The sequence below is a fragment of the Ranitomeya variabilis genome, chromosome 2 (assembly GCF_051348905.1).
Source record: "Ranitomeya variabilis isolate aRanVar5 chromosome 2, aRanVar5.hap1, whole genome shotgun sequence".
NCBI classification, from domain to species: Eukaryota; Metazoa; Chordata; class Amphibia; order Anura; family Dendrobatidae; genus Ranitomeya; species Ranitomeya variabilis.
The window spans coordinates 575,089,641-575,111,344 of record NC_135233.1 but is presented as its reverse complement, the minus strand read 5'-3'; the positions used below and the strand labels follow the sequence as shown (position 1 = coordinate 575,111,344).

The following is a 21,704-nucleotide window of genomic DNA, read 5'->3' as shown; positions in this document are numbered from 1 at the left end:
GATAATCAGACAAATACTCCGGAACTTCCGAAGGCGTAGAAGAAGCAATAGACACAGGCAGGGAATCCTCATGAATACCACGACAGCCCCAACTAGACACTGACATAGCCTTCCAGTCAAGGACTGGATTATGGGTCTGTAACCATGGCAGCCCCAAAACAACCAAATCATGCATTTTATGTAGAACGAGAAAACGTATCACCTCGCGGTGTTCAGGAGTCATGCACATGGTAACCTGTGTCCAATACTGCGGCTTATTTTCTGCCAATGGCGTAGCATCAATACCCCTAAGAGGGATAGGATTTTCTAATGGTTCAAGAATAAAACCACAGCGCTTAGCAAATGAGAGATCCATAAGACTCAGGGCAGCACCTGAATCTACAAACGCCATGACAGGATAAGATGACAGTGAGCAAATCAAAGTTACAGACAGAATAAACTTAGGATGCAAATTACCAACGGTGACAGGACTAACAACCTTAGATATACGTTTAGAGCATGCTGAGATAACATGTGTAGAATCACCACAGTAGTAGCACAAGCCATTCCGGCGTCTATGAATTTTCCTCTCATTTCTAGTCAGGATTCTATCACATTGCATCAAATCAGGTGTCCGTTCAGACAATACCATGAGGGAATTTGCGGTTTTTCTATCACATTGCATCACATCAGGTGTCTGTTCAGACAACAACATGAGGGAATTTGCGGTTTTGCGCTCCCGCAACCGCCGGTCAATTTGAATAGCCAGGGACATGGTATCATTCAGACCTGTGGGAATGGGAAAACCCACCATAACATTCTTAATGGCCTCAGAAAGGCCATTTCTAAAATTAGCGGCCAGTGCACACTCGTTCCAATGTGTCAGCACGGACCATTTCCGAAATTTTTGGCAATACACCTCAGCCTCGTCCTGGCCCTGAGACATAGCCAGCAAGGCTTTCTCTGCCTGAATCTCAAGATTGGGTTCCTCATAAAGTAAACCGAGCGCCAGAAAAAACGCATCAATATCAGCCAATGCCGGATCTCCTGGCGCCAACGAAAAAGCCCAATCCTGAGGGTCACCCCGTAAGAATGAAATAACAATTTTTACTTGTTGAGCAGAGTCTCCAGACGAACAAGGTTTCAGGGACAAAAATAATTTACAATTATTCCTGAAATTCCTAAACTTAAATCGGTCTCCTGAAAACAGTTCAGGAATCGGAATCTTGGGTTCAGACCTAGGATTTCTGGTAACATAATCTTGTATACCCTGCACACGAGCGGCAAGCTGGTCCACACTTGTAATGAAGGTCTGGACATTCATGTCTGCAGCAAGCTTAAGCCACTCTGAGGTAAAGGGGAAAAGAAAAAAAAAAAAAAATGAGAGAGGGAAAAAAAAAACTCAAAATTTTCTTTCTTATAATCCTACTTCTGCAATGCATCAAACATTCAATACTGGCCTGGCATACTGTTATGACCCCAGTGGACAGGGTCTCAGAGGAACGTGTAAGTCTGCGAGATACAAAAATCCAGCTCATAGGGCTGTGGTAACTGGATTGACCAAATAGCTACTCCTAACGCCAACACTGGAAGTAGCCGGGGATCATGCCTACGGTGATCGCTAGATGACTCGCGCCAGCCGGAGAATCTAACTACCCATAGGAGAAGAAAACAAAGACCTCTCTTGCCTCCAGAGAAAGGGACCCCAAAGCAAGATACAAGCCCCCCACAAATAATAACGGTGAGGTAAGAGGAAATGACAAACACAGAAATGAACCAGGTTCAGCAAAGAGAGGCCAGCTTACTAATAGCAGAATATAGCAAGATAACTTATCTGGTCAACAAAAACCCTATAAAAATCCACGCTGGAGATTCAAGAACCCCCGAACCGTCTAACGGTCCGGGGGGAGAACACCAGCCCCCTAGAGCTTCCAGCAAAGGTCAGGATACAGATAGGAACAAGCTGGACAAAAATACCAAACAAAACAAAAGCAAAAAGCAAAGAAGCAGACTTAGCTTGAAAAACAGGAACCAGGATCAGAGGACAAGAGCACAACAGATTAGCTCTGATTTCAACGATGCCAGGCATTGAACTGAAGGTCCAGGGAGCTTATATAGCAACGCCCCTGAACTAACGGCCCAGGTGAGGATATAGGAAAAGACAGACGCTCCAGAGTCAAATCACTAATGACCACTAGAGGGAGCAAAAAGCAAAATCACAACAGCCCCTCCACAGTCTGCAGCACAGCAGCTCCTTTCTCTGTCTCTCCAGTCTGCAGCACAGCAGCCCGTCTCTGCCCCTTCACAGTCTGCAGCACAGCAGCTCCTGTCTCTGCCCCTCCATAGTCTGCAGCACAGCAGCTCCTGTCTCTGCCCCTCCACAGTCTGCAGCACAGCAGCTCCTGTCTCTGCCCTTCCACAGTCTGCAGCACAGCAGCTTCTGTCTCTGCCCCTCCACAGTCTGCAGCACAGCAGCTCCTGTCTCTGCCCCTCCATAGTCTGCAGCAAAGCAGCTCCTGTCTCTGCCCCTCCATTCTGCAGCACAACAGCTCCTGTCTCTGCCCCTCCACAGTCTGCAGCACAGCAGCTCCTGTCTCTGCCCCTCCATAGTCTGCAGCACAGCAGCTCCTGTCTCTGCCCCTCCACAGTCTGCAGCACAGAAGCCCCTTTCTCTGCCCCTCCAGTCTGCAGCACAGCAGCTCCTGTCTCTGCCCCGCCACAGTCTGCAGCACAGCAGCTCCTGTCTCTGCCCCCCCAGTCTGCAGAACAGCAGCTCCTGTCTCTGCCCCTCCACAGTCTGCAGAACAGCAGCCCATTTCTCTGCCCCTCCATAGTCTGCAGCACAGCAGCCCCTGTCTCTGCCCCTCCATAGTCTGCAGCACAGCAGCTCCTGTCTCTGCCCCTCCACAGTCTGCAGCACAGCAGATCCTTTCTCTGTCTCTTCAGTCTGCAGCACAGCAGCCCGTCTCTGCCCCTTCACAGTCTCCAGCACAGCAGCTCCTGTCTCTGCCCCTATACATTATGCAGCACAGCAGCTCCTGTCTCTGCCTCTCCAGTCTGCAGCACAGCAGCTCCTGTCTCTCCCCCTCCACAGTCTGCAGCAGAGCAGCCCGTCTCTGCCCCTCCACAGTCTGAAGCACAGCAGCCCGTCTCTGCTCCAATACATTATGCAGCACAGCAGCTCCTGTCTCTGCCCCTCCACAGTCTGCAGCACAGCAGCTCCTGTCTCTGCCCCTCCACAGTCTGCAGCTCAGGTCTCTGCCACTCCATAGTCTGCAGCACAGCAGCCCTTCTCTTCCCCTCCAGTCTGCAGCACAGCAGCTCCAGTCTCTGCCTCTCCATAGTCTGCAGCACAGCAGCTCCTGTCTCTGCCCCTCCACAGTCTGCAGCACAGCAGCTCCTGTCTCTGCCCCTCCACAGTCTGCAGCACAGCAGCTCCTGTCTCTGCCCCTCCACAGTCTGCAGCACAGCAGCTCCTGTCTCTGCCCCTCCATAGTCTGCAGCACAGCAGCTCCTGTCTCTGCCCCTCCAGACTGCAGCACAACAGCTCCTGTCTCTGCCCCTCCACAGTCTGCAGCACAGCAGCTCCTGTCTCTGCCCCTCCATAGTCTGCAGCACAGCAGCTCCTGTCTCTGTCCCTCCACAGTCTGCAGCACAGCAGACCCTTTCTCTGCCCCTCCAGTCTGCAGCACAGCAGCTCCTGTCTCTGCCCCGCCACAGTTGGCAGCACAGCAGCTCCTGTCTCTGCCCCTCCAGTCTGCAGAACAGCAGCTCCTGTCTCTGCCCCTCCACAGTCTGCAGCACAGCAGCCCCTTTCTCTGCCCCTCCATATTCTGCAGCACAACAGCTCCTGTCTCTGCCCCTCCACAGTCTGCAGCACAGCAACTCCTTTCTGTCTCTCCACAGTCTGCAGCACAGCAGCCCCTGTCTCTGCCCCTCCATAGTCTGCAGCACAGCAGCTCCTGTCTCTGCCCCTCCACAGTCTGCAGCACAGCAGCTCCTTTCTCTGTCTCTCCAGTCTGCAGCACAGCAGCCCGTCTCTGCCCCTTCACAGTCTGCAGCACAGCAGCTCCTGTCTCTGCCCCTATACATTATGCAGCACAGCAGCTCCTGTCTCTGCCCCTCCACAGTCTGCAGCACAGCAGCTCCTGTCTCTGCCCCTCCACAGTCTGCAGCACAGCAGCTCCTTTCTCTGTCTCTCCAGTCTGCAGCACAGCAGCCCGTCTCTGCCCCTTCACAGTCTGCAGCACAGCAGCTCCTGTCTCTGCCCCTATACATTATGCAGCACAGCAGCTCCTGTCTCTGCCCCTCCACAGTCTGCAGCACAGCAGCTCCTGTCTCTGCCCCTCCACAGTCTGCAGCTCAGGTCTCTGCCCCTCCATAGTCTGCAGCACAGCAGCTCCTGTCTCTGCCCCTCCATAGTCTGCAGCACAGCAGGTCCTGTCTCTGCCCCTCCAGTCTGCAGCACAGCAACTCCTGTCTCTGCCCCTCCACAGTCTGCAGCACAGCAGCTCCTGTCTCTGCTTCTCCACAGTCTGCAGCACAGCAGCTCCTGTCTCTGCCCCTCCATAGTCTGCAGCACAGCATTTCCTGTCTCTGCCCCTCCAGTTTGCAGCACAACAGCTCCTGTCTCTGCCCCTCCACAGTCTGCAGCACAGCAGCTCCTGTCTCTGCCCCTCCACAGTCTGCAGCACAGCAGCCCCTTTCTCTGCCCCTCCAGTCTGCAGCACAGCAGCTCCTGTCTCTGCCCCTCCACAGTCTGCAGCACAGCAGCTCCTGTCTCTGCCCCTCCACAGTCTGCAGCACAGCAGCCCCTTTCTCTGCCCCTCCAGTCTGCAGCACAGCAGCTCCTGTCTCTGCCCCTCCAGTCTGCAGAACAGCAGCTCCTGTCTCTGCCCCTCCATAGTCTGCAGCACAGCAGCTCCTGTCTCTGCCCCTCCACAGTCCGCAGCACAAGTTCCGCCCACCGCTCGCGTCCTCGGTCACCAGGGCAACCCAGTGTAAACTCTCTGCAGCCGCCATGGAGCCGGGCGCGGTGTCTGTGCTGCCGCCGATGCTGCCGCGCACCAGGTACCGCAGTGTGTGAGCGGATGGGGCAGGGAACATCGGATGGAGGCTGCGGCTTCTTCCCCGGGGAGGAGGCGTCACATGACATAGATCCGATAGAATGGCGGCTGGAAGGACGTGCGGTCCCGTGTGGTTATAGGATCCCTGTTATTATTCTGTGCGATTTGTCATCTTTATAGTTCGCAATGTCAGGAATCCGCAGTGTGTACCCTGCAACCAGTGTGAACGGGGCTGCTCTGTACAAACTGCTAGTTCCCAGCCTTCCCCCGCTGTGTCAGACCCCGAAAATGTTGCATCTTCTTAGGTATATAGTGGGGGGTCTCTGGGATCTGAAAAAAAGAGAGGAAAAAAATACACCCAGAGTATATTTTATTGTTTTTTTTCATTATTTTATTTATTATTTCATAAATAATATTTATTTATTTATTATACATTTTAAACAAATACAAAACAGTTTAACCCTATGAATTTCACTCTTGGCAGTATTAATGCGGAGTATAAAACGCAGCAAGTAGCGGTATTTTTCAGACTGATTACATGTGTGATTTATTTACAGCATGTGTTAATAAAGGGTTTTTTTTGCCAAAAAAACACTGAATAAGTGTGGTATAAATGTTTTCCTGCGTTTTATTGCAGCGTTCTTGTGCCTTCTCATTGTTTTCTATGGCTGTGTTCACATGCAGCTTTTTTTTCTGCAGTAAAAACGCTACGTTCAAACTGCAAATTTTGCTTCTTTTTTTGGTGCGGCTTTATTAAACATGTACTGTGGATATTCACGAAAAACGCTGCAAAAATCTCGGTTCTAGATTTTTGCAGCGTATTCTCCTCTTTGTTGCTCTCTAAGGAGAAAAAACAACACGGAAAATTTTTTAAAAAACCACTGCCGTTCTCAAATTCAGTGCGCATGAGATTTTGGACGTCTCGTACTGTAAAAATCAGCTTTGAATTTGTCATAAAAAGAAAAACCGCTGGAAAAAAAAGCTGCAAAAACACAAGGTGTGAACAAAAAGCAATGGGTGAAAAAAAAAACTGCGCAGAATTCACATGCTGCAGATTTTTTTAAAAAAAGGCTCAAATTCGGTCAGGACAAAAAAAATTCATTTTGAAATCTCATAGCTTTTGCCGCTTACTTTAAAACAAAACAGCTTCTTTTCGGCAGAAAAAAAAGCAGCAAAAACGTCATGTGTGTGTCAACGCACTACAGCACCTCCAGTTTCAGGATCGTTGGGAGGTCCCTGTCCCCCACCGGTCACCTGGAAGCACCATCACTTTATGGGATGGCCATAGCCCCTTCTTGTATAATTAGATGTCCGGGTGATTCATTATCACATTTGTTTCCATTTTTTATAAGAAAATTGACAAACGACATTAATAACGAAGGACATTTCATGAAACATTATTTTTAGCTTCACGGAAAAATGTGTAATGCCCTGGGAGTACTTAAGCCTGACCTATTCTTTGTAGATATAATCTTGAATAATCCGTCAGTGACCTACAATCCATCTGTCAGTAGAAAGGAGACATGGGGGGGAGACGGATTTCTACATTTCACCTTCCCGGTGGAGGGGAATAAAAAGGCAGAATAAATGACCAATAAGTGTTACTATGAGCGGAGGAGCCACTAATGATACATTATGTATAGTGATGAGCGGACGTGCTGGGATAAGGTGTTATGTCGGCTTCTTCTGAGACCCAGAGCTATATACAGAATGGGAGGTGATGAAAGCTCCTGTAGGTGTGGAGGCGTCACAATACTTTTCTCCCTATATTGTAGGTAGACATTGGTGTGGATCCATTAAAAGGGGGCAACCCAACCCCTTCTAACAGCTCCACGGTCCATTGTAAATTATACTACATACCCAGACTGGTGCTGTTCCTCTGATGCTAGTGCTGTTCCTCCGATCCTAGTGCTGTGTCATGTGACATGATTCTGGCATCTGACTGTTGCAGCCAGTCAGCGGCTCCTCATCAGCTGCTGCTATCAGTTTTCCAATTTAAGAGGTTTCCAGTAGTGATGAGCGAACAGGCTCGGATTTAGGTGTTATCTGAGCACGCTCGTGTCCTAATCTAGTATTTTCGGCATTCTTGGGAAAATATGCTCGAGTGGCCGCTGCGGCTGTTTGACAGCTGCAGTGATTGCCCGTTTGTTAGGCAATACCTGTATGTGTTGCGGCTGTCGAACAATCACTCGACATGTAGCCGCGGGCGACTATTAGCACCTTATCCGAGCACGCACATTATTGATGTCTTCTTAGAGCAGCAGGAAGGAAAGATGCTGCGGTCTTCAATGTTCTTACTTATGCCAATATTGGATTTATTGCTGCAAGAGGCTGGCTGTCAATCAACAATTGTGGGCACGGTTTTTGTGCCTGTGTTACTGCTATCCCACAGGGTTCATTGCTGACCCATGTTAGGAGGTTTCCAGCACTGTGAATGTTCAGGTAAGCAAAAAAAAAGTCTTTTGTACCTCGCTAGAGATCTGAGAGCCGATACAGATGAGCATAGTAGCCACATTCATGCAATAAATTCCTTTTTTTGTGTTTCTTTAGGCTGCATTTTCCTGCGATTCCTACATCGAGAAGCGATCCAGGAGAAGAAGCCCAACCCAAAATTAACACCGTAAGTTATATTGCAAAGAGAAATATGTGTAATAGTCAAACGAGGGATTTCTATCTGTTAAAGGGCTTCTTCAAAATAATATAGTCTTTCAGCTCAAGACGACTGTTCAAACAAAGCACAGGCACTCTCTGCACCCTTGTTGCGGCTAAACAGTTCTGTGCACCCTCCCAACTACCGTAATTGTTTGACATGTATCTCTGGCCCCTGTAAAACCAGAAATGTCATTCAGGGAAGAGGAGGGCAGAGATCGATGGACAGTAAGTAGGTGGGAAGGTGCACTGAACTGCACGATCACATCAAGGATGCACCTGTGCTTTGTTTGAACAGTCATTTTGAGCTGACAACTTACTATGAATCATCTCCCCTCCTTTGTCAGTTTGTGCAAAGGATACATTGCTTTCCCTCTGTTTCCTCCCTGCAGCGGTGAACTTGTATACTGTCTGTCTCTGTATCTGACATTGGGGTCCCCACAACGATAATTTTGTGCAAAAATAAATAAAATGCAGTAATGCAAAAATGCAACATCCAATACGTATTAAAGTCTATAAGGCCGTGTGTCCACGGTAAGTAAACGCTGCTTGTTTGACGCTGCAGCGTCAAACACGCAGCGTCCAGATGTTCCAGCATAGTGGAGGGGATTTTTTGAAATCCCGTGTCCACGATGCGTGGAAACCCGCACGCGGCCGTCCTGAGCGTGGACACGCAGCCTAAGACCACTATAGGGTATGCACTAATTTATACAGAAACCACTCTGAATCAGTGCTCCCGGGGTGTACAAAACAATGGGGCCCTCCCTATCATATCCATATATTACAATGAAACATTTAAAGAACACCTGTTATCTGCTCAAATAATTTGTACAAATCCTTCAGCTCCCCTGATTCTGCCGCTCTTTTCCGTTTTGCGCTGCGTCGTTCCATTGCAGAGATATTCACATTTGTTTCTTCTGGAGCGCAGCATGTGAAATCTCTACTTTGCAGTGCAACTTGGCGTTTTTTACAGTCTTCTCTGGGGGGGTTGCGCTTTCGCCCCTCTTTCCTGGATAGGGCGGGGTGAAAGCTCAAGCCCCCAGAGAAGACTGTGAAGAAAAGACAAATTGGACTGCAAAGCAGAGATTTCTCATGCTGCGTTACAAAAGCAACAAATGTGAATGTGGAAAAAAGTGGCAGAATCAGGAGAGGTCAGGCAACTAGATTATTACATGGGATGGGAGACCTCTCATATGAGGGGATAGAAAAAAGAGGCAATTTAATTTATATGTATAAAAAAGTGTGCTCAATACAAAGGGCTGGAACGTGACTTTTTCCTTCCAAGGACCAGGGAACATTCAGTAAAAGTGGAGGAAAGGAGATTCTGGCATCTAAATAAGAGAAGACTGGGCAAGGGCCCCAATATGCAAATAAGGAGGTGTAACTGGGCATCAATCTTTTGGCTACGCCAAGGTTTCACCTAATTTGCATATAAATTAAAAGTTATTTTGTCAGGCAGTGCTGTGCTGGTGGGGTTGTTATAAGGGCTAAGCCCCCTACAACACTGGGTAGCCCTTTTAAAATGCATTTTGGGGTGACGGTTTTTGTTAAGGACACAATTTCTACTTCTAAACCATTTATATTGATTTGTAGCATTGATTTTATAACAAAACATTTACTTTGCTTTTGTATCTACTTCTACATAGCATCTTATAAATTCAGCCATCGGTAACCTGTCTACCTGGCCGGCATATGGGGCAGGACAGACCATTCAAAAGCACAAACCGTGTACGGCATCTGATCTATGCTGCGCCAGGTCAGTAGAGTGCTTTACCCTGATTTTACACTCTGTGCTTGGACCGATTCTTTTTGACCTCTTTATTAATGACCTTGTGGATGGGATTGAGAGTAACGAGTCAGTCTTTGCTGACGACACCAAACTGTAGGATACTAAAATCTGACATTGACATTACAATATTACAGAATGATTTGGATAAGATGTCGGAATGGGCAAACACTTGGCAAATGAGATTAATGTAGATAAATGCAAAATAATGCACCTAGGATGGAGTAATCCTATTGCTTCATATACATTAAATGGGAGTATACTCGGGACTACAGAACAGGAGAAGGACTTGGGTATTCTGGTTACAAGTAAAGCCGGTTTCACACGTCAGTGGCTCCGGTACGTGTGGTGTCAGTTTTCTCACGTAACGGAGACACTGACACACGTAGACATTAAAATCAATGTGTCTCTGCAGATGTCATTGATTTTTTTGAAGCGCACAGATCGCACGGATCACATGGACCCATTAAAGTCAATGGGTCCGTGTAAAACACGTACCGCACACGGATGCTGTCCGTGTGCAGTCCGTGTGCCGTGCAGGAGACAGCGCTACAGTAAGCGCTGTCACCCCAGCGTGGTGCTGAAGCCGCCATTCATTTCTTCTCTCCAGCAGCACCCATAGGGGTGGAGCCGCATATTCATCACTGTAATGAGTGGTACCACGTGACCGCTCATACAGGAAGAAGCTGCGGCGCTGAGAGGAAGCATCGAGGGAGCCGGGTGAGTATTTTATTTCCAGTGGGCGGGCGCACAGGGGGTGGGAGGGGGGTGGTGACAAGGATCTTTATTTTAAACACACACACAAAAATAAACAATGAATTTTCATTCCTTCTCTCCAGCGAACGCTGCTGGGAAGACGGAATGAATTCCGGCTTCAGCACCAGATGCAGGGGACAGCGCTTATCTCTAGCGCTGTCTCCTGCACGGTCCGTGTGGTACCCAGTCGGTACACGGGCGGCACACGGCTGCCGCACGTGTGCCACACTGATGTGCCACGTGAGCTCACGGACACGGATAACTCCGGTACCGATTTTTCCGGTACCGGAATTATCTGGACGTGTGAGACTGGCCTAAGCTGAGCAGCAGTACTCAATGTCAGGCAGCAACCGCAAAGCAAACTACATTTTAGGATGTATAAAAAGAGAGATAAAGTCCTGCATCCCCAATGTATTATTACCCCTTTATAAATCACTGGTGAGGCCACATCTAGAAGATGGGATCCAGTTTTGAGCTCCATATTTTAAAAAGGATATTTAGAAGTTAGAGTCAGTTCAAAGGCGGAAAACTAGATTATTACAAGGGGTGGAAGGCCTCAAATATGATGAAACATTGGAGAAGTTGGGCTTGTTTAGATTAGAAAAAACAACGCCTCAGAGGAGATCTCATTTACATGTATAAATATACAGCTCTGTCAAAAATTAAGAGACCACTGCAAAATGTTCAGTTTCTCTGATTTTTCTCTTTATAGGTATATTTTTGAGTAAAATGTAAATTGCTCTTTTATTCTATAAACTACTGAGAACATGTCTCCGAAGTTCCAAGCAATAAATTTTGTATTTATTTTCGAGAAATGGTCAAAATAACAAAAAAATGCATTGCTTGCAGATCTCAAATAATGCAAAAAAAAGTTCATAATCCTTTAGAAACAACAATTCTAATGTTTTAACTCAGGAAGAGTTCAGAAATCAATATTTTGTGGACCATGATTTTTAATCACAGCTTTCATGCGTCTTGGCATGCTTTCCACCAGTCTTTCACACTGCTTTTGGGTGACCTTATGCCACTCCTGGTACAAAAATGTAAGCAGTTCTTCTTTTTTTGGTGACTATTTATCTTCCTCTTGATTACATTCCTGAGGTTTTCTATGGGGTTCAGGTCTGGAGATTGGGCTGGCCATGACAGGGATTTGATGTGGTGTTCCTTCATCCACACATTGATTGACCTAGCTGTGTGGCATAGCGCATTGTCCTGCTGGAGAAACCAGTCCTCAGAGTTGGGGAACATTGTGTGAGCAGAAGGAATCAACTGTTTTTCCAGGATAACCTTGTATGCGGCTTGATTCATACATCCTTCGCAAAGATTAACCTGCCCAATTCCAGCCTAGCTGAAGCATCCCCAGATCATCACTGATCCTCCACCAAATTTCACAGTGGGTGCAAGACACTGTGGCTTGTACGCCTCTCCAGGTCTCCGTCTAACCATTAGACAACCAGGTGTTGGGCAAAGCTGAAAATTAGACTCAGCAGAGAAGATTACCTTACTCCAGTCCTCTATGGTCCAATCCTAATGGTCTTTGGCAAACTTCAGCCTGGCTCTCCTTTGCTTCTCATTGATGAAAGGCTTTTTTCTAGCTTTACATGATTTGCGTCCTGCCTCTAGGAGCCTGTTCGAACTGTTCTTGCTGTGCACTTCACCCCAGCTGCCATTTGCCATTCCTTTTGTAGGTCACTTGATGTCATCCTGCGGTTGCTGAGTGACATTCAAATAAGATGACGGTCATCCTGGTCAGTGGAGAGTCGTTTTCGCCCTCTACCAATCTGTAGCTTTGCTGTCCCCAATGTCTGCTGCTTGACCTTGTTGTAATGGACTACCATCTTAGAAATTTTAAGGATGGAGGCAACATGACTCTCACTGTGTCCCTCTGCTAGTAAAGCCAGAATTAAGCCCTACTTTTTCTCACTTAAGACTAAGACTTTTCTTTTCAATTCCTTTGGAATGGTTAAAAGTTATTTTTTTCATTCCTATTACTTTTGGGATATTTCTAGCACTTGTTTTGCCATTCAGCTTGTCCTATTGCAAGAGGATTGTGAACACCACGGCAGGGTTTTTTATACTTTCCTTCGTTAAATAAGATTTGGTTCAGGTGATCACCTAATCAGAAGCACATTAAGTAGAATGAGGTGTACTCTGGTTGGAATTCAACGGACACTGGAATGGAATGGCTGTCAGACATGGAGAGAAGCGGATTTTTATAAAACTGTGTAGTGGTCTCTTCATTTTTTCCAGAGCTGTATGTGTGGGCAGTATAAAGGACTTATTATTTCCAAAGACCATACTAAGGACAAGAGGTAGTAATGGCCAACACTATAACAGCTTTTATACAAGGGCTGGATGATTTCCTCAGGTATACTTGTGATGTCCTGAGGAAGAGGTCATTTGAACCTTGAAACGCATTGAATTAAACCACTTTTGTCTATTTGAACACCTTGACTTTACATCATTATCGGCAGCAAGGACTACATCCACAAAATCCTCTATCTTGTCATACCTAACACAAGAGGTAGTAATGGCAGACACTATAACAGGTTTCATAAAAGGGCTGGATAATTTCCCTAGTACACATAACATTGGGGTTATAGATAAGTTAGTGACAAATGTACACTTACTGGAGGAAGGTTGAACTTGATGGACCAAGGTCTTTTTTCAACTTATGTAACTTCTTAGGGTATGTTTCCACGGTAAGTAAACGCTGCTTGTTTGACGCTGCAGCGTCAAACAAGCAGCGTCCAGATGTTCCAGCATAGTGGAGGGGATTTTATGAAATCCCGTCTCCACTCTGCGTGGAAACCCGCACGCGGCGGCCCTGCGACTCCGGACATGCTGCGCGTCTTTTCAGATCGCAGCATGCCCGTACACCTTGCGGGGACGCAGCGTCCCCGCAAGGCATATCACAGGGCCCTATGGGAGCGAGCGATCAGCCTGGATGTGAAGAGTTAACACATCCGGCATGATCGCGTCCCAGAAAGGGGGCGGGGCTTAGCGCCGAGCGGCTTCGCCGCTGCGGCGATACCGCCGCCCCTCCGTGCCGTGGAGCCATACCCTGAGGTTATGGCTCCACGGTCCGGAGGGGCGGCGGTATCGCCGCAGCGGCGAAGCCGCTCGGCGCTAAGCCCCGCCCCCTTTCTGGGACGCGATGGTGCCGGATGTGTACAGTACACATCCGGGATCATCGCACCGCTCGCCATAGGGCCCTGTGATATGCCTTGCGGGGACGCTGCGTCCCCGCAAGGTGTACGGGCATGCTGCGATCTGAAAAGACGCGCAGCATGTCCGGAGTCGCAGGGCCGCCGCGTGCGGGTTTCCACGCAGAGTGGAGACGGGATTTCATAAAATCCCCTCCACTATGCTGGAACATCTGGACGCTGCTTGTTTGACGCTGCAGCGTCAAACAAGCAGCGTTTACTTACCGTGGAAACATACCCTTACACTGTTTTCTTCTGGACACAGTGGGATCTGCAGACAGCTGACCATTGGGTGTGAGGATAGTTGGACCAACACTCATATGATTTTGATGACACACTCTAATAAAAGGCACTATGTCACAGACAACCCCTTTAAGTGTAAACAGTCTTATAAGTATTATTTTGATTATTCTATTGTCCCATTTAACAGATCTGCCAAGGAAAATGCAAGCACTGTGTCCAAGCCACGCTATCTGGAAAAACTTGAATCCTACTTAAGAAGGGAACTGCAGTCTCTGGATTCTGCCAAAGTCCTTTCTCAAGAACTAAGGTTACAGGTCAGTTAAAGATCCAGCAGCTATTTACATATTGGCACTGTAGTTTAAAGATAATCGGTCCTATAAACTCCCCTCCCAAAACCACACATATGGAAATGCTGGTCTTTGACTTTAAGGACACGTTTATATTTTCTATCTGTTGCTGCATTCCCAAGCAATTAGCATTTTAATTTATATGCAAATGAGGCTTTAAGTGCTATGAGTGTGACAGAGCACTTCCCGAACCTCTGCCTTGCCCAACAGCAGCCACTTTAAGTTGGATTTATAGTCCACTGTCTGATTTCTTGACATCACACACACAGAGTGAGTCATCAATCAAGCTAAAGACACTGGTAATGGGTGGGAAAACAATCTCAGGAGGCTGAGGCTCATTAAGTGCTCCATCACACCCAGAGCACTTAGTGTCTCATTTGTATCTGATTTAAAATGCTGATTTCTCAGGAATGCAGCAACGGATAGAAGATATAAAGATGTTGATGAATTTACATTTCCATGCAGTTTCCACTATCAGCAGGTATCGTGCTCATGTCCTGTTCTGCAATTCAGAATTTTCCATGGCCATTATCAACTTTAGAGATGATCAATTCAGTTGTCGCTGCCTAGGTCTGGCATCCAGTCCTTAGGAGTAGTTGGTCTTCACTTCCGCACTTGGCCCAGAATCCTGGCCGCGTCTTGCGCTTACTAGGCCCTTCAACATAGTGATGTTACATGGGGGCTACTGACTTTGTGGGGCCTAGTAAGCACCAGAGGCACCAAGGTTTCCAGGTGCAGAACTGAAGACCAGCTGCAATGGAGGACCTGCCTGTCGTCGTAGCAGAGCAACGCGTTTTGCACTCATCTCTAGTTATGAATGCCGAATATATAAATTTATATATGTGCCAGTTGTGTAAATGTGGAGAATGTCTGATAAAATTAGACAACATTTCTGTAAACTGAAACTTTAGGGCGCAAATACACTTTATATGGGAGTGGTTTTACGCATGGTGGCTATAGAAAGGGCAGCACAGAGACACAGTATCATTCCTTGGCCTCGTTTAGATGTGCGTAGCCGCAGTGTGTCTGTATTTAACTCTTTCTATAGTGGATGAGGCGCCTCAACTTTCACCACTCTACTGATATGATCTTTCGGCACCATAAAATAAGCAAAAGTATTCATGCCTGGATGAAGCTTTTCTGTGAATGGACAAGAAATCGGCTCATATTTAGTTTTTTTCTCTTTAGCCGTACAGAGATGTCTTTGATTATTTTATGGAGGATTTTAAGACCTACAAACCATTGCTTTGTGCCATTAAAAACGAGTATGAAGTCACTCTTGGTGAGTATGACCTCTCCATCACGTTTGTTCCACCGAATAGCTTTGTCAGGAGTTTATTTCTAATCGTAATGTCACTCAATCCAAACTCCCGCTTTTGTCTTATATTCTAGAATTAACGAGATTGTCTGGGAGATTCTTATTTTTCTTGTAGAAATTAACTGATAATTAGAAAAGAAGCAATATTCCCATAATGCCACAGTCAGGTGACTAATTAGCCAGTCTCGCACCAAGCCAACCTGTTTTTAACTTCCTCCGAAAATTATCACTCTGATTTTTCTAATACTTTCCGGTCCAATCATGAGCTTAAAACTGATCTGCAAGTCACTATATATACTGTATATAGAGGATGCACACCTGCTATTTATATTCTTGGCAGCTTCTTAGCTCAGGGCAGAGCTGTGACTACAGCTTAGCTGCAGTGCCTATAGGGAATCTGTGGTAGTCTAAGACACGCCTCCTGTCTCATCATTAGTTCAACGGCTTCTTTCTCCCTCCTCCCATAAGGTATAGGTCTAACTCGGTGGTCAAATCAACACATTATTGAGGCATCAAAGGACTACATATTACAGGCTAGATCTCCAATTACAAAAAAAATACATTTTTCCTGTATTGGGAGTCACTTTGGGAACTCAAAATGTGTGTGGGGGCATCACACGTTGCTGGGGTGACTGTGGGGTCATCATACTGTGCACTTAAAGGGGTATTGTTGGCAAATCATATTGTATGGCGGTCAATATACTGTATGGGGGCCATTTAAGGGGTCATCATACTGTGTATATAAGGGGGTACTGATTGCAAATCATATTGTATGGGAGTCATCATCATACTGTATAGAGGCCATGTAAGGGGTCATCATACTGTACATCTTAGGGGTACTGTGGGTGAATCATATTGTATGGAGGTCATCATACTGCATTGAGGCCATGTAAGAGGTCAACATACTGTGCATTTAAGGGCAAATCATTGTATAGGGGTCATCATACTGTATGGGGACCATATAGGGTGTCATCATACTGTGCATATAAGGGGTACTGTGGGTTAATCATATTGGATGGGGTCATCATACTGTATTGCGGCCATTTAATGGGTCATCATACTGTACATCTAAGTGGTACTGTGGGCGAATCATATTGTATGGGGGTCATCATACTGTATCGAGGCCATGTAAGTGGTCATCATACTGTGCATGTAAGGGCAAATCATATTGTATAGGGGTGATCATACTGTGTGGGGGCCATATAAGGTGTCATCATACTGTGCATGTAAGGGGGTACTGTGGGTGAATCATATTGTATAGGGGCCATAATACTGTATGGGAGCCATGTAAGGGGTCATCATACTGTGCATGTAGGGAGTACTGTGGGAAAATCATTGTATGGGGTCATCATACTGTATGGGGGCCATGTAAGAGGTCATCATACTGTGCATGTAGGGAGTACTGTGGGCGAATCATATTGTATGGGGGTCATCATACTGTATAAAGACCATGCAAGAGGTCATCATACTGTGAATGTAAGGGCGAATCATTGTATAGGGTCATCATACTGTATGGGGACCATATAGTGTGTCATCATACTGTGCATGTAAGGGGTACTGTGGGTGAATCATATTGGATGGGGGGTCATCATACTGTATGGGGGCCATTTAAGGGGTCATCATACTTTGCATGTAAGGGGAACTGTGGGCTAATCATATTGTATAGGGGTCATTCTACTGTATGAGTCCATGTAAGGGGTATCGTAGTGGGTGAGAAAACTAAGGGACGCCAGTCAAGTCAAAACTACTCTCCAAGTTGGGCAAAACATGTTCCTTTCCCTGTCTTTAAAAGTGGGGCAGTATGTCTGTTAGGTGTCAAGTTCCCGCCTCTGCACAGGGGGAATCTCAAACCATCTCCGCTGCGGTCTCCCATTCTTCTCCAGCTGCAGTGGAGTCTGCTCAGCGGAGACGTCGGTCCCAGCGTCTTGCTCAGTCTCACTCTGTGCATAGGGTTACTGCTGCTTTTCCAGCTTCTGCCATTGAAGTCAGTGCTGGGCAGCAGCAAGCAGATGCTTTTGGGACTAAGTTCTGCTTTTCCCCTTCTGAGCATGCCCAGGGCAAGATCTCCCATTGGAGATCGAAGGTCACTTGCTCAGATACTGCAGCAGATCCCATTGGTCCTCCAGGAAGGTCCTGAAGGTGCTCAACTTCTGTGGCAGCCTCCCATTGGTCCTTCTGGGAAGGTCCTGTACATGCTGCAGCTATAAAAGGTTCGCATGACCGCACGGCCATGCGCTAGTGTACATTTGTATACGTGTGTGCGTTGATGAGTGCAAGTCGTTCTTAAATATCCCCTCCCTTGTGTATGACTGCTCGCGAAAGGTGGATGCTTGCTGTCTAGCGCCCGACTAGCTGTCAACATAAAGACACACGATACAGCGTCTACTGCTGTAGCCGCCAGTGCGGCGCCGTGCGCTTATAGAGCGCTTTCCTATCCTAAGTCTGTGCTTGTGCTCTTGGTGCGGTACTGCGGCCCTGTGACGCAACAGGCTTTGCTTCCTTCACACAGGGTGAAGTTAACCCGTGTGTGTATCCACATTGTACCGCCATATAGTCCGTCATTACTCAGCAGTAGGTTCCATCTCTGCACAGTGGACCCCGGGCTGCGAATGCACTTTATACCATCTCTCTTATAATTTGGTGCGTTTTGCTAGCCCTAACAATGTCCTGCTGTGACCGTGCCTGTGTACCCTGATTCCACCAACTCATCCAAAAAATGTTTTTTAACAATGTTAGGGAAGATTGCTCATTTTTTCCGGTTCCAGCTTCTTTTTACTTTCAGTCGTTGATGTACAAAAGCCATCCAGAATCAGCACCATCTATGACCAGCCCAGAATGACATGATGTGGCTGGGGACTATGAACCCTGAGGCTTTGGTACTGCTGCTACTACTATAGCTTCACCAAGGTGTATACTACAAAATATTACAACTATATGTGCTCACACTTTTCAGCCCCAATTAGTATTATTTTACAACTTCAACAATATATGGCAGAATATCTATGTAATGACACAATTCTCCTCATTTACCGCTGCATCTTATAGTATAAAATGATTGCAGTATAAATCAGTGCTCCTCCGGGGACCCTCATGTTTCTTTTGCCTCATTAGAGATTTAGCAATCCATTTGCTAATCCGCTGTTCACCAGAAGACCCAGCAGGGAATTCTTAGCAATGTGTTTATTAGCCTCCACAGTGACCGGTTTTATACATTATTATGGAAAATATAATATAATTCAGCATCTCTCATTAATGTTGTGCTAATGGAGAAAACTTGCAATGAGCACAAAATGTGCATTTTTTTTACTTTTGCCTTTCATCATATATTTTTATTGTGAGCGGTTTTCTGATACGAAGCTCAAAATCGTGTTTCTTTTCACACAGTCATAAAGTGTAACTTCGCATTTGGAAAACTCTTGACATCTCATAGGGACATATAAAAAGGTATGATCAGTTGGGGACTTGCTACTTAGACCATCACTGAGCGCTGCTCTCCTCTCCTCCAAGACTGTCAATAGGAAGTCTACAGAGTCTATCCTCAGACTTGGAGGAGAGAAACACCTGGCTGAATACTTTTGCCTTCACCCAAGCACCTAGATCCAAACTTCTGACTTGAAAAGGATTGCTTCCGAATGACAACCCCTTCCTACAAGCCAATGTCTTGCCAAAATCCATCTCCGTTAGCTATCGTGACTCTTGATCTTGACCTGTCCATGCCATTCTTTGACCTATCTGTCACTTACTCCTGGCAGTTCACTGATGGTTCCGGAATCTGAACACACTGAGACTTTCTAGGGAGTTTTCTAACTAAAGTAACCGTAATTAGCTAATCTCCATATATCCACCCTCATGGAGCCTCCAATGATTAGCTGGGGGAAGTTTTATCTAATTACAAACTTCAAGAAATCAATAAAGAAAATAAGTGGCACCCACCATTAATGTAAAATCAGACATCTTTTCCTTATTGCAGTCTCATGCCATGGAACAAAAGAGACATATTGACAACAGCTATTTTGGGTAAAACTGTGCTGCCCCCATGACTTATTTCACCGAACCTCCTTATGTACAGCATATCAAACTTTATCATTAATTACAAAATCTAAAAAAGAAACATACAAAGAAGATCATTTCACAACAAACAACCAGGTGCTCCCCGCAAGATGTCAGGCAGAGGAATGAAAAGAATTATCAGAAGAGTTGTCCAAGAGCCAAGGACAACAGGTGGAGAGCTACAGAAAGACCTGGAATCAACAAGTACAATTTTTTCAAAGGAAACTAGTAATGCACTCAACCTCTGTGGCCTATATGCACGCTCACCACGCAAGACTCCATTGCTCAACAAAAAACACATGCAAGCTAGTTTAACGTTTGCTCAAAAACATATAGACAAGCCTGTGAAATACTGGGAGAACATAGTTAGGTTAGATGAGACCAAAATGTAACTCTTTGGATGTCATAATACACACCATGTTTGGAGGCCAAAAGGCACTGCATATCACCCCAAAAACACCATACCAACAGTGAAGTTTGGAAGTGGGAACATCATGGTGTGGGTTTGTTTTTCAGCATATGGCACTGACATACTTCATATAATTGAAGGAAGGATAAATGGACAAATGTACAGAGACATTTTTCATAAAAATCTGCTGCCAACTACGAGGATGATGAACATGGAAATGAGGGTGGGAATTTCAGCAAGACAATGATCCCAAACACACAGCCAAGGAAACTCTGAATTGGTGACGTGTTCAATACTTATTTCACCTACTGTAGCTGGCATCTGCCAAAAATAGCGTAATATGCGCTAGTTCAGGCAGTCGTTTGGTCATCCATCTGCTGAAGGCCCCTTTCGCTGTCATCTCGACCACAGGCAGAGCTTCATAGGAGACCTTGAGTTTTACTCTGTACTGCAATTCTGTGGGTATGTACATGCACATGAGAACCCATAGTAGAAGGACAACTTCATAAAAAAAAGATGGTAATGATATACTAACATGCACATTAAGCTCATAATGGGAGTCAAAAAAATGTTGGAGACAATACACTTACTTATGGTAATGTGGTAGACAGTGATGGCATGTGGTACTGGCTCCCCAACGTGTGCTTCACCCTTGCTTCATCAGGGGCATGTCATATGAGTTGCACAAGTGACTATATAAGGGTTAGCATGTTAACTAATTGACCAATGACGGAACCACATAGGTTGGGCATGTGCAAATACTTTGATGTCAGTATCAGATAAAGGTTTTTTTTAGAAAGATTTACCAATTTTATTTCATGTTAGATATCTGATTAGTCAGTATGGTCAGAGTTCCTTGAGATAATTAGATTCTTTCATATAAACTATTATTATTATTATTATTATTATTATTATTTATTATTATAGCGCCATTTATTCCATGGCGCTTTACATGTGAGGAGGGGTATACATAATAAAAACAAGTACAATAATCTTGAACAATACAAGTCACAACTGGAACAGGAGGAGAGAGGACCCTGCCCGCGAGGGCTCACAATCTACAAGGGATGGGTGAGGATAGAGCTGGTCGTGCAGCGGTTTGGTCGATTGGTGGTTACTGCAGGTTGTAGGCTTGTCGGAAGAGGTGGGTCTTCAGGTTCTTTTTGAAGGTTTCGATGGTAGGCGAGAGTCTGATATGTTGTGGTAGAGAGTTCCAGAGTAGGGGGGATGCACGAGAGAAATCTTGTATGCGATTGTGTGAAGAGGAGATAAGAGGGGAGTAGAGAAGGAGGTCTTGTGAGGATCGGAGGTTGCGTGCAGGAAAGTACCGGGAGACGAGGTCACAGATGTATGGAGGAGACAGGGTGTGGATGGCTTTGTATGTCATGGTTAGGCTTTTGTACTGGAGTCTCTGGGTAATGGGGAGCCAGTGAAGGGATTGACAGAGGGGAGAGGCCGGGGAATAGCGGGGGGACAGGTGGATTAGTCGGGCAGCAGAGTTTAGAATAGATTGGAGGGGTGCGAGAGTGTTAGAGGGGAGGCCACAGAGCAGGAGGTTACAGTAGTCGAGGCGGGAGATGATGAGGGCATGGACTAGGGTTTTTGCAGATTCTTGGTTTAGGAATGTACGGATCCGTGAAATATTTTTGAGTTGGAGGCGGCAGGAAGTGGAAAGGGTTTGGATATGTGGTTTGAAGGAGAGATCAGTGTCAAGGATTACCCCAAGACAGCGGGCTTGTGGGACTGGGGAGAGTGGTCAGCCGTTTACTGTAATGGATAGGTTCGTTGGGGAGGTCGCGTGAGATGGGGGAAAGACGATGAATTCTGTTTTGTCCATGTTAAGTTTTAGAAATCTAGCGGAGAAGAAGGATGAAATAGCGGATAGACATTGAGGG

At 46.2% G+C, this 21,704-nt stretch overlaps 1 protein-coding gene across 3 annotated transcripts in view; it reads left to right on the top strand.

Moving 5' to 3' along the window:
- Positions 1-4,924: 4,924 nt before the first annotated feature.
- TSNAXIP1 (translin associated factor X interacting protein 1) overlaps positions 4,925-21,704 on the top strand; it is a 70,221-nt gene continuing 53,441 nt past the window's right edge. For all 3 annotated transcript variants that reach the window (XM_077288267.1, XM_077288266.1, XM_077288268.1), the window contains exons 1-5: positions 4,925-5,049; positions 7,596-7,665; positions 9,341-9,450; positions 13,873-13,999; positions 15,221-15,314. In XM_077288267.1, the coding sequence (XP_077144382.1) occupies positions 5,000-5,049; positions 7,596-7,665; positions 9,341-9,450; positions 13,873-13,999; positions 15,221-15,314 (451 nt within the window). In that variant the 5' untranslated portion in view covers positions 4,925-4,999. The remainder of the gene's footprint in view (positions 5,050-7,595; positions 7,666-9,340; positions 9,451-13,872; positions 14,000-15,220; positions 15,315-21,704) is intronic.